This window comes from Candoia aspera, chromosome 3 (assembly GCF_035149785.1).
Source record: "Candoia aspera isolate rCanAsp1 chromosome 3, rCanAsp1.hap2, whole genome shotgun sequence".
In the NCBI taxonomy this organism is placed as follows: Eukaryota; Metazoa; Chordata; class Lepidosauria; order Squamata; family Boidae; genus Candoia; species Candoia aspera.
In genome coordinates this window covers 188,838,876-188,853,042 of record NC_086155.1, presented here as the reverse complement: position 1 = coordinate 188,853,042, position 14,167 = coordinate 188,838,876, and the positions used below count along the sequence as shown (strand labels likewise).

Genomic DNA, 14,167 nt, shown 5'->3' with positions numbered 1-14,167 from the left:
TCTATTACAAACTAATTCATAAATTATTTATTCCAAATGACTGAGCTACAATAATGTATTGCTTTCTTTATATAACCAACCTGTTTATAACCCACTCTAATGGTTGTATGTTACTTTAAGTTCAACTATTCTTATAGAGCTGATTTGGCATAATAGGTAGGAGACAGAACTACAAATTAAGAAATCCAATTCAAATTTCTTATCTGCCTGAAATATGTCAGTTGGATGAAACCAAATGTTTTAGTATACCATCTATTCCATTTGCTTCATATACTTGAAGAAATTTGGAGAAGAGTAAAAAAAAAGTGTTGTTGAATGTCACTAAATATGTTTTGTGTGTGTGTGTCTATATGTATCTACCCATCACTTAGGATTTTTCCCATAGTTGATTAAAGAAAGAAAAGGAGAAAGCAGTTTCAACCAAATTATCTGACAGGATTGTTAAACATAGCAATATATTCACTTCACAGTCTGTTTCTTTTATGAAGTAAAAAATATTAACCATGATTCTTAATTTCTATCATACAACCACTTAAATACCAAAAAATTAAATATTATCAAATTAAGAATTCACAGACAATACAAAGATCTACAGAAATGTCTGCATGATCACAATTTATAATGTATTATCTTTTACAATTTTAGGATTCCCTTGTAATAACTTCTACATCTCTCTTACTCTATAGTAAAATGGAAAACAAACAAAAAAAGCAAAATGAACACTCAGAAAAGAAACTAATATTTTTCTTCTTTCCTGCTTAATGCTTCTTTGAAAGCTTTTACCATTGCTTAACTATTTAAAATTATTTTATTAACTTCAAGTCCAAAGCCAAACACTTAAGGATTGTATATGCCATCTTTATACAATTTTGCAGTATGTCTTAGTAAAATGTAGTATCCAAGGCAAAAACAGCAGAGATTCAAATGCTGTTACTTACATCTACAAAGAACAGAGATAATGTGCATAGTTATACACATATGTTAACATATATAGCAATGCCCCAAAGGTTAAGCAGCCTTTCCGCCACATGATTTGCCTTTTTCAAATTCCCAAGTGATTCTGCTTTAAAAACATTTGCTTGCAACATAAAATTACCTTCAAACTTGCTGTATCAATGTTACTCTCAGTCTCAGCCTCAACCTCTCACCTTCTATATCTTATAGGACCACTATACAAAGATTATAATGACCATGAAGTCCTTTTTACATTCTAAATATTTACTAATATATTACCAATAAAAATACTTCAGATGCAATAAAACAAAACAAAGGAAACAGAATATATACAAATAACTTTTGGAAAATTTTAAGTATACTTAACTATTTTTCACTCACATTTGCAAAACAAAAAAATTCAAAGCATAATCTGCTGACCAATATCAACTCAAAGTATTTTAACATTACCTTTCAAAAATATAATCTAGAACTAAGAACCTGATGTCTATGAACACTAATAATAATGACCAACCACAAAAACAGTAGAAAACATTTAATCCCCAGAACTTACTATATTTAAGTTAATTAAAATCCCATTGGAACTATACAGTGATCTCCATTAAATATAATCCACCTCATTGATCTCTTGACAATTTTTGTAAGCTATATTTTACAAAAATATATTATTGTTATTGTTTACTTTATTCCATCCTATCCTGTTTTCAAAATACAACTTAGGATAGTAAGGTACTTTATTTTTCAAAGGAAAATATTACAAGGAACTCATCTGAATTGTCAAATTCTCATTTTTAAAAAAAAGATATACATTTTGTAATGGAATACACTAGTTGATTAAAAGAGTTCAATAAAAGAGAACTAAATGCCAACTTAGTCACATTTCAAGTAGACCCACTGAAATTTCTGATATTAGATTTACTCTAAGCATCTAAGTCTGAATCCAACTCTATTTTTAACTGTTTCTTACAGAATACAGAGTATTCTGCTAGGCATTGTTTTCTTAGCATTTATCAAATACAATACAAGCAAAGCAAATCATGATATATATTTTTAAGTATTGTAACCTGTTTCTCTTTACAGAATGTTCAAAATTTTTACTTTCAAAACTCCAATCAAATTGTAAAGTTGATCGACCAACAGATCACAGTATACTCTTTGAAGTCATGAATTCTGAGAATATACTTGCTAAAATATAAAACAGCATACGTTTCTTTTTAATAAAGAGTTGTTAATTGTTTCCTTAAAAACTTTTCTCTCACTGTACAAGAGTTTATTAGTTTCATAGCTATAATCTACAAAGGTCTTTCTTTACCTGTTGACCAGCCACTGCACATCTGGGAAATCAGGAACATCAGATTCTGTGCACCTTACGGCTTCACTAAATCCTGATAGTTTTGAGGATACCATATACAATATCATTTGTTTTAGGAGCCCAAAATAGCCTTTTCATATATGTTTCCCACCTTAAAGTACAAATTAATAAACATTTGAAGGGGTTAAATATGGGTTTTAAAAATTACTAGTTATTCTAGTCTGAATGGCGATCTAGAAGGAAAGTTACAGAGAACATGAGAGAGGAGCTACAGTTTAATACTGTTATGATGTGCTGTATATAGCTGGAGGTCAAGTAAGTATTACCCGATAAGGAGGATTATAGTACTTAGTTGATTAGTGATTTGTTACAGTATTGTTTTCTGCAAAATGCACATCATCAGACATTTTTGAACTATTTAAAGTATTTTTTCTTTTTATTTATTTATTTTTGAAAACTACATATTATGTTAAAAGAATAAGGGAAAAATACAATTCCAAGTACAAGCTTAAAAGTTTATATTCTTTTAAACTTGTACTTGTAAAATAAGTTTAATGTTACTGGAAAACTAAAACATTTGTACTTCCATTAAAGTGTATTCAAAACATATTTAAAATCCTTAAAATTGATGTGGTGAAATCATTTATCTGAATGGAAATTCCTAGATTTCCTAGATTTGGTTTAATGTAAATGTTGATTGTTCAGTGACCTTTCCAATTTCCAGGACCAATCCTGCAGGATTGGTGCACTCTGGGTTCCTTTAGTTAGACAGTGTTATCTCTCAGGACCCCAGAAGTGCACCTTCTCTGCAGCAGCACCTACCCTCTGGAACATAACTGAGATAGCCCCCACTCTGCTGTTGTTTAGGAGAGCCATGAAAACCCGGCTCTTCACCCAGGCCTTTGGTGAGGAAGAGTGAGACTTCTCACTTCATTGCACTTGCCATCTTTCATCTTTATTTTTTTTTATTGATTTTATTGTAATTTCTTTGATTGTTGTGAGCCACCCAGAGTCACTGAGAGTCAGGCAGCATATAAATTTAATAAATTATTATTATTATGTTATACTTTTAAAAAACTTTTCTTCCAAATAATGCTAAATATTTATTTATCCATAATCACTAACCTGAAAAATGAAACTGAAAATTAATTTGGGAGCTTTCTGATACAAAACTGAAATTCTTTTGACCTGAAGTTGAAGTCACTCATCTAATTCAAGCCAAGCCAGGTTCACACACTAAATTCTATCTAGCAGTTTCCATCACTATATTCCTGTTGAAAAAAACATGATAGCAGTTCAGTAGTAGAACTAATTACTCAGAGAGGTAGTCAACTCTCTTTCATTGGCTGTGTTCAAGCAAAGTTAATTTGAACTCCTAACTTGAGCAGAAGATTTACTTGTCCTAATGACCTAATATCTCATATTTTCATGATTATTCCCAAAACTGATTGTCCAAAATATTTAAGGAAACTTTTCATTTCCATTTTTGGATTTATTATGACCTTGTTTGAATGATATGCAAAGCGAAGTTTATCATAATGGCCCAATTCAGGCTATGGGTCAAATAATGGACAAAAAAGAATGCATCTTAAAACCAGATATGGCCCATTTTTCTTTTGTTGACTTCTAATATACCAAACAGTCCCATTTTGTTCTGTTTTAGGAAAGCTATCCTGCTGACAGACTCTAATACTTCAAACCTGCCCTCAACCTTTTTTTACTTTTTCCAGACCAATGGACTTTCAGAAAGAAATTATGTAAATGGATTTGGGCTCTGTCCATCTGTCTTTCTGTCAGCAGAATTTGGTGTGACAGCAGAAGCCAACAACAAAAAAAGATCCAATTAGAAAATGGGTTGGATCTAGCTGGCAATTCCAGAGAAAAAAAATCTCCAGTGCATCCGAAATTGTATCTTATTATTTTTATCCTTGTTTTTCAGTAGGACTGCAATAAGCCTACAAAAATCCAAAGGATTGCTAGACTTTCAACCAGAGAACAGTTCCTACACTTAGTTTTCTCTGCCTATATGACCCAAAAAGAAATCTCAGTACAAATTGGTTGGATAATACATAACTAACACTGATGGGAGCAAACAGAGAACGAGCTATAGCCATTTCAAACAATTTGAAAGGGCAGTTAACCTAGTTTATTGGTCTATAAGCATAAGAACAAAAGACTAGTTCTTATGTAAATAGAGTTGTCTTGACCATAATTATACCTTACAAATATGTAGTTTAATCTTAAAACCAGGAAGGGAAATAAGTGACCACTTTCCTCAGTTAGAATCCCCCTGTCCCATATGAACTAGGGAGAAGTTTTTGGTTGTCCTGCATTTTCATGAGATCAAAAATGCTGAAATGAGTAGGTGGTGCTTTTTGTGGAACAGCTTGCCTCCAGATATTAAAGTGTTGCCCACAGTGCAGATTTTCAGGAAAATGTTTAAGAGAACACTGTTCAGTAGGTCCTTTGGTGGCTGATTATCATCATGATAGTGCTGTTAATTTGAATTTTTGATAGAATTTTATTACAGTTAGGTTTTGTTTTTGTTCTGAGTTATTAGAGATGATTTTACTAAGGATGTTTTAATATTTGATGTTGGCTTATTATAACAGCTACTATTTCATATTTACTGTTGACTGGATTTGTTTTATGAATTGTGTTGCTGATGTCTTATCTCGATTGTGAGCTGCCATGATTCTGCTGGATTTGGTGGCATATACATTTACAAAATAAATTTTATGAAGTGTTGATTAAGAAGACGATGAAGTATTTGTAAGATTTCATAGAATTATATAATGTTAAATAAATTTACATTCACAGTACACCTACATACAGTCATTTGAAAATGAATACAATTGGAAAACAGGAAAAGTGAAACAACCATGACCTCTGATATCTTTACACTAAGACAAAAAGTGTGGGGAACGAACAGGTGAAGTTTAAAGCCCAATATGTGATAGCAAATACAATCTGATAAGTATCATTAATATTTGGAGAATTATGAATCATGATTGGAAAGGTGTATGTCAGGAATGGTAACTTTTTTGTACCCATTGAGCCACTGTGATGTAATGGTTCAGCCATTCAATTACTGTTGGACCAACCATAGAACCTCACTGGGTGACTCTTTTAATTACAAACAGTTTCAGTTGCTTCATAGCAAACTGCTATCAATTTGCTATGAGAACATTTTAAGAAAACAGTAATTTGAAACCTACTATTATAATGAAAGAACATTTATTTTAGGCTTAAGAAAAATTCAAATCAAAAGTCATAGATATCCTGAACAAATATTAAGACCAACTTACTTGAATAGAGAAGGAAGTAAGCAACTAAAAAACTTGAAAAAATGTTTTTAAATAAACAGCAGAAGGGTGATTAAAACTTTGATTTTAGAAAATTACAATTGGACACTAGAGGGAATTAAAGGGAACTAAAGATTACAGTTAGAGGAGAAGTACACTGAAACTCAAGTTACAATTACAGAATGAAGCAAAATATTCTAACATTGGATATATTGAAGGGTATTTTTGAACGATGGACCCAGAAGTTAATTTTAATAGTCTCTGCCTCTATGGATAGACTGTGTGTAAAGCTGCTATGGAAGAGGAACGGGTTCTATCTGACAAGATTGAGATTGAGTTGAAAGTGGATTTACAAATGACAGATTACAAGAATGACATGGAAAAAGATGTTACACTGAACATACAAAAGAAACAGGCTGATGCCTTAATAATTAAAAGGGATATACAAACAACAAACCAAGAGAGTGACCTGGATAATTTTCCTACATTGGATTTACAAAAGAGGCTTATTAAAGCTTTGAAGAATTTTGTGAGAAGAAAAAATGAAAAGAAATTAAGTTCTATGACATTATTTGAATGGACTAAAGATTAAAATTGTTAGAAATAAAAGGAATATAAAGTTGGTTTATTTGATCAAGGTTAAAATAGATACGTTGTTATCTCTGGTAACCCTTAATGAACTTTCGCTGACATCAGGACTGAAATGGGGTTTTATGGATTTGTTTATAGGTTAGAGATGGGATATGGGAAGATCATTTGTTGTATTTTAAGAGAAAGTAATAAGTTACTAAAATTGTTTACACTTGTGATAAAAGTGGAAAGCTACTTCTTCATATATTTATTTTCTTTTTCTTTACTATATTCTTATTTTTCTTTCCTTTCTATTTCTATTTCTTTTTCTCTTTTTTCCTTTTTTCTTTCTTTTCTGCACTTTCTACTCTTTCTTTTTATTCTTCTATCTTTTTTCAGTTCATATTAGTTTATACTATTATAATTATAATCTTTAATAAAAATTACCACCAAAAAAACAAGGTCACCATTCTGATCATACCCCATTCTCCACTCCTTTTTTCATCCTTTTATAGAATACAGTACTGAAAAAAGTAGCAGATTCTTGAAATAACCAGTATTGTTTAAGACTAGCATTCTCAACCTGGTGTCCTCTAATACATGGACTTTAATTCCCAGAATTTCCCAGTCAGGATGACCACTGCTAAAAATAAATCAAACAGAGATTACTGACTCTTATTCCTCATGCTTCCACCCAAAAATGAAAATAGCCTTCTCATTTTTTACATTTTTAAATTGGCACATTTGTCCAACTGCACAAATAATTGAGTAGTAAAAACAAAAAGCAAGCATGTGTTCTCTACCACTCTCTTCTTTTTATGAATTCAGGTTGTCATGAACTCAGTTCCCAATTATTCCTCTGCAGTTCCTTTGATTTCTGATGCCAGAAAATCTAGCAGAGCCAGAACTCTGTCTGCTGACAACTCTTCTAATGACAACTCAATCCTCCCTCTTCTAAATAGGAACAGAATTTCTCACTGTTTATCTATATAAGTTGGAACAGATCAGAAGAAAAAAGTTGTTATATGCTTACACAACAGAAAATATATAGGAAAGTCATTAAGAGGTGGCATATTTCCACCATGTCATTCATACTTAATGGTAAAGTAATTTCTCTCCTTAAATGCTGCAACTGCATATTTGATACTCTTTTCTTCTGAAAATGGGTTTTGCAACAATGAAAAAGCTAGAAGCAGAACAGTAAAAATACAGGGTCACAGGAGGATGACTGAGACCATTTTCTCACAAGGATTCTACACCAGTTTGAAAGTAGTTCCAGTCCTGGAAACTGAGCTAGTTTCAAATAAAATAAGAAATAAATAAAAACAAAAATAAATAAAAAAGCAATCTTTTCCACAGGTAAAGCTCTGTACAGAGAAGTTCATTTCCCTATTAAAGGGAACTCTTGCCATACCACTCCACTCAACAATACAGCTTTATGTTCTTTGACGATAATAATCTTCACTGATTTAATAATCTGCTACAATTAAGCCAAAGCGTGAATATTTTTCCAAAGCAAGTACTAAAACCTGGTATCTGGACCACCATTTTACCTTTCCTTCCTTCTTCCCTCCCTCTCTTCCTTTATTTTATAGCAGTTATAATCCACCTCAAATCCAAAGGACTTGGGGTAGTATACAACATCAACAAAAAGAAAAAAAACAGAGTAAGTAAATCAAAATGATATCAAAAAAAGAAAAATCACAAAAAGCAAAGATAAACCCAAATAAAATGCGACATAGTTGCCCACAGTCAGGTAGTTGGGACGGAAAGCCAATTGAAAAGAACAGTTTTCACCTGTTTCTGTAGTTACAGCAAGAAGGGAGCTATACATATTTCTGGGTTTTATTATTACTAATTATAAGTAATTACTAGTACAGTATTATTCTGATTTATCAATGTCACTTATGTTACTTCAACAACTTACTTTTACCATATTTCTTCTACGACTTAAGTTTCACTAAGATCTATAAAATTTCTGCTTTCACCCAACTCTGCTTATACCTCAATTTCACCAGTTGGCTATCATCCAATACAGCTATTCACTGTGTTTTTGGATTATCTCTGAGTTCCTTCTTCTCGCCCTGCCTAACTCTTGTCCTGGTTTGGGAGTGCTACTATATATATCAACAGCCCCTGACTTTCTAGCTCTCAACCTCATTCCTTTGGCACAGATCTGCAAGTGGTTGAATCTGCTCTAAACACACGAGGTCCACAAGTACTGCTTGCAGTACCACAATCAGGCTTTGCAATATTTGTCTGTGTGTGCAAGAAAGAGAGAGATTTGGAATGAATTCTGTTTATACTTCTACTACAGATTTTTTGCCATTTTACCGCAAAGTAAAGCAGTAACTATTCCTCGTCTTTTTTTTTTTTCAGTCTGTAAAAACCAATTCATACTGTATTTGCTTCAAAGTTTCCCAATAACTCCTACTTTTTTTTTAGGGTTGCACACTGTACACGAGCACTGTACAAGTTGCAGCATTCTTTTCCAGTCTAGGGGATTCCCGGAACAAATTATTAGCACTGTGTATTTTTAAGTGAAAATAATAAAAAATGAAGAAACACCACCACAGACTACTAAAATAATTTATTTTAGCAGTATTTCAAGACTATGGTGTGATACATTTCAAGTATTTATTAAAAACCTATTGTTTGCGTAACTGCAAACAAATTAAATAAAAAGGTTACAAGATTAGTGACATCTGCAAGAGGATAAGACTTCTAGCTACATTTTTAGAGTGAAGGAAGGCATTTTGGATACACTTTGGTGCTAAAATTGGGGACACTGTGCTATATATATTTTTCCATCATTTATATTTGCTTATGATACAATTACACTGCAAAGAAGTTTTTTTTAATACTATGTGCCAAAGCTACATAAAAATATTTAAATCAGGTTTAATGGAATGCGTATAGACCGATTAAGAAAAAACAGTGTATCTGCAGAGCTATATAATTGTTTCAAAAATAGCATTAAGTGACATATTGTTCATTAATCTATGGTAGCTAAAATATTAGTACTAATATTCCCAGTCATTACCTACCATTTTAAGAATAAAAAAAGTAGTAAAAATGACAGCCAAAAATGAAGCTGGGCCAAATATAGATGATTAAAGAGAACTTCAGGTTTATAGCATAAGAAGGCTGCCACTGTGACATTTATTTTAAAGAAAAGCATGCTTTTTTGCCACAGAAAGACTTGCAACAAAAGACAGAAATTTCAGCTCTCTTTTATGTCTCTTCCATGAACAATATCTACAGTCAGAAATCAACTTTCATGTGCTCCTCCATAGTCAAGATACAAAATTAACCTCCTCTTTATTATTAGCAGCAATTAAAAATAGCTGAAAAAGTAGTTCTATACAATAAATTTTTTGATAGCAGAGTAACACATTAAAACAAATGCAAATTCCAAGGAACTGCATTGTTCTGACCAGTTTATAGCAATGTTATAAGAAGATACATTCTATTTAATGATCTAGATTCAATGCTATATTCAATTATATGGGTCAATGAAATTTGCCCAAAGCAATTCTGAACTCCACTACAGTTAAAAGAAATTAAAAAATCAGCCAATATATCCAATAGTAGTATATTAAGGTTGGAAGAAGGAACAGCACTTAGAAAATAAAGTGAATACACCCCACATTAAGAGTTTTCTTGACTTTTGTATATAAATTTTAAACTGCTTAACGTTAAATACGCCGAAAAAGAATCTACCGTTATTTAAACATGATTGAGACAAAATTTGATTGATTGACTATGTGCCATCAGATATTTACTTAGAAGCATTTTTAAGGTAGATAAAATAAATTTGAATTTGTTTGCCTGTAATTACAACACAGTATTTCAGTTGCAATACAAAAGAGAAAAGACAAAAATTATTCTATGGAGCAAACCAAAACCAGACATTATTTAAAAAGTTCTACTGGTGTATAAAATATAACCACTGAAATAGATGTTCACATTAGATGCATATTGGCAATGATTTACTGTAACAGCTCTGGCACAAAAACATGCTGCTTCAGCAGGATGGAGTTAGGAACTGTAGGAACATCACTCATGTTTAGGAGAGCATAGCTTCACAGTTTCACATGCATACAGGCCAGAGTAACATTAAATGCTGCAGCATTGCAGTGTTGTTAGTATAAGCAAAGGGATTATGATATAAACAGGAAGCTGTTTATAGCTAATAAAAGAATAACTGCATAATAAGCTTTCTAAGGAGGGTGGGCACTTTAATAAATGCTATTGTTAATGTGCAGAGAATGTGAGGTCAACACCTTCTCAATATCCAGAAAACCGAAGTCCTATATTAGTAGGATGGTACAAAAACATACTGCTACTCACTATTAGCTTTAATGTATTTTTTCCCAAATTAGCTTTCGGCATCTCTTTATAGTTTATTGTAGCTGCTAATAATTAAGGAACATTTCCTGCTTATCCAATTTTTTTAAAAAAAGTTTTTCCTCTTCTCCAAAAGAAATATAAAATATGATTTGAAAGATGTCATCCCTGCTATTATTCTAAGCATTCTTTTAATAGGGAAGCCAGCCATTAAGTTCCAATGATCATACAAGCTTTATTTTAAATAAAATCGCAGTGGAGCTTACTCCTAGGTTAGTATACACATGATTGTGGTCTAAATCCTCTAATAATATATATTATTCAGTTAAGAAAAATTGTGTAGCTACTTTGCTAATATCATAAAAAAGGGTAACAAATAAATGCATGTAAATTAATCACACACCTTGGATTAATCCCAAGTGAGCAATAAATAAATGTACCTCGGTATATTATTGCTAATAAGAAAACTTAAATACACTGTTCCTTACCAAAATGTAGAGGCCTTCATTAGTAGAGACCTTTAAAAGATTTGCAACTTATACAACTGTGTACATTTAAGTACAAGAACAGACAGACTGAACCATTTTATAATTCCATTCACACAGTGTTTAAATGCTTCCCAGGATAGTACACTGACAGTGAAAAAAGCTTAGGATCCTTTAAAGAAGTGAAATATTCCTAAACCTAAAATGATTATACTGAGCTCATGGCTTCTCTCATTAGCAAGTCAGTTGGAAAATGCGTATTGCTACATTTCATGCAAGATTTACAGACACAAAAAGCATACAGAGAAAAGGAATGTTTTCACAAAAAGCATGTACTCTGAAAAGTAGGAACTGCAACAACAGAAATGAACAGACAAGAACAGATTTTGCATGGCTGAAGAGTAACTACTATAATATGAAGGCCTTGGGATATGCACTTGGGAGTATATCCTACGTTTTTAATCACTTCTATTCCATTTCTTAAACTGGAGGGATTACAGAATCCTAAATATGGAGAGAGATTTATATTGCTACATAATTTATTGATGCTTCAAAATTAAAAAATTAATATAAGAGGCAAGGTAGATTTAAATACATTTAAATGCCTGAATAAAATTGACATTATTCACTGTAATTAACAAAATTCTCTTTTTTCTGCCATTTCACTAAAAAAGCAATCACAACCCATAAGGAAACAGTGGTTAAAACTGGCTGACCTACTGCAAAGTGATGGCTTAATCATTCATGTGTCCACTTAAGTACTATTTTTTAAGATGCTAAGCATAGAAAAACCTTCTTCCCCACAGACTCACACACTCACCAAGAATACATTTTACCCATTTTGCAAATAGCAACCATATTGCTCATCTAAACCTACAGCATATTATTAATGGCAATAGCATTTTGAAATGAACAATTATTTTGCTTAACAAGTATTCTTTGAAAATTTCGTATCTGAATGAAATCTGTACTTGCTGCTACCTATCTGATCATGCTATTTAAAGTATTTCTAAAGATATCCACATGGTATCATGCATGTTTTAATGCAGTACTGCAGGCCTATTATTTTAGCATAATAAATTTAAATATATTAAGCATAGCAACAGATGACCAATGATGGTTTCATTAGTATGTCAAGCATCTTGATATTTCAAGATCTGTTTATGTAATTGCTCACTGAAAAGCAAACAAGCAAACACACACACAAACACTGCTGTTATCACCATTCCAGTGCTGGACAGGAAAGCTTCTATTATTACTTACCTAGCATTATCCAATGTTTGTGCAAAAAGATCATTTTGTAAAATATTTGGAGATGAGAAAACCCCATGAAAATGTGATAACACTGAATTGCAGACCTGTCGCAATGTCTCAAATTGCATTTTTTCCCTCTTGCCTGCTATTCCTTCTTACCACCTGTGCAAAAAGTCATCTGTTTTGCCGTCACCATCAAATGCAGATTCGGCAATCAAGTTCCATATTTCTCTTGATCTCGATAAAAATTGTAACTAAATGAGCAGGGATGGATAGTTAGCTGTAATGTCATTCTTCTAATTCAGTCGTAAAAAATGTAAGACCCACACTGGTTTTTCATCACTACAGCAGGAATTCCAAACAGCAGCAATCTTTCTGGGCAGTCCCAGCTGAAGTGTGAAGCTGAGCTGCATTCATGTATTCTACTCATATTTCTCTATGCCTCTTAAAAACGCACAGTGAATAAATGCTGCCCTCAGGAGTTTCAGCACATCTGGCTGCCAGCAATAAAATCTCAGAAGTAATAAAAACGAGGATGAGCATCCGCACACTGTTACTACTGCCTGAGAGGAGGAGGGATCATCCTCTGCAGCTTCTCCTCCACCCTTCCTGCCCAGAAAAAAATGACTAGCAGCAATGACAGAATACATAGGTCCCTTTTTGTTTTAGAACTTGAAGGCAGTAGCACAAGCTGAAGGACCCTTCTAAAAATAGTAAGAGATCTCTAATTGATCATATGGAGTAAGGAGATTATTAGAATAAATCCATTGCCTCCATTTTTTTAAAAGCTGCATCATATCTGCATGTGATCAGGATTATTCTGTAATAAAGGTAATTCTGTCCTTTGCCAGTTTCATTTATTTTCCATGTACAGCTAAAGAACATACAAGCTATACTGGATTGTGTTGTATTACTTACTGCACATCTTGTGCTCATAGCACTGAGACAATTATTTTTTACCCGAATTTGCAAAATCTTCCAGAGCAATTTCCCTGTGTGATCCAAAAGCAAAAACCTGCAGCATCCTTTAGAAATTTGCTGCATTCTATTCAGTAACGGAAGAAGCAAATTAAACCAAGTAAAGAGTCTTGACATATCAAAAACACTGAAGACTTAGCACTCCATGAGCTGTGCAGCAAGACAGTGGCTGGGTAGGAAAAAAAACAAATACAACTAGACTGTAAGACAAACAATTCCACCTGAATAAATAAATAAAATACCATGCTACGGTTACCCTCAGTTGTGTCCTATTGAATCAAATTACAATACAAGAATACAATACTATATACACTGCTGTATACACTATCACCAGCAAAGGGAAGAATACCAATTCATACATTTTGCTTTGGAATATTTAATTTTCAATATACACTTGCTATTATATGCCAACCACTTACAATCAAGAGTACTATTAAAGTCTATGCACTGAAAATGACCCCAAGATCTAAGGAAAATGGAATGAGGAAGCTTCCAGCTAATTAACAAAATGTTCTGATAATCTCAGAATGGAATTATAACCATAGCTCTCAGAATTTCACAGTAAAGAATAAAAAATAGGAAGAAATATGGAAAAAAAAGAGGCAAATTCAGATTACAGGCATTTTTAAAATAATCATTCCACAATGCAAGTTTAAGTATTTATCATTTTTAACAAGTTTATAGCATATATTTTCTTGTTTATATTTTTCTCATTCAGAAATTTAATATTTGCCAGATTAAGTGTCATCAGGCAAAAGCAGATATGCCAGAAATATAAACTTATTCATCCAGCTCTCTTTGTTGTCCTCGTAATGTTTTGAAATCAAATAATATCAATTTTTTTTAAAATTAATATAAAATAAACTATATGTTTTAAAAATACTGTGACTATTGGAAATCTTAGTTCTATATTTGGCATTTGAAGGTAAGTATTATATTGTTATTGTTCTTAGATTGGC

General features: G+C 32.3%; 1 protein-coding gene across 1 annotated transcript in view; it reads right to left on the bottom strand.

Moving 5' to 3' along the window:
- The window catches only part of RIMS2 (regulating synaptic membrane exocytosis 2), a 209,326-nt gene extending 196,665 nt beyond the window's left edge, over window positions 1-12,661 (bottom strand). The window contains exon 1 of the mRNA XM_063299583.1: window positions 12,240-12,661. Within this exon, the coding sequence (XP_063155653.1) occupies window positions 12,240-12,358 (119 nt within the window). The 5' untranslated portion in view covers window positions 12,359-12,661. The remainder of the gene's footprint in view (window positions 1-12,239) is intronic.
- Between the last annotated feature and the right edge of the window lie 1,506 nt (window positions 12,662-14,167).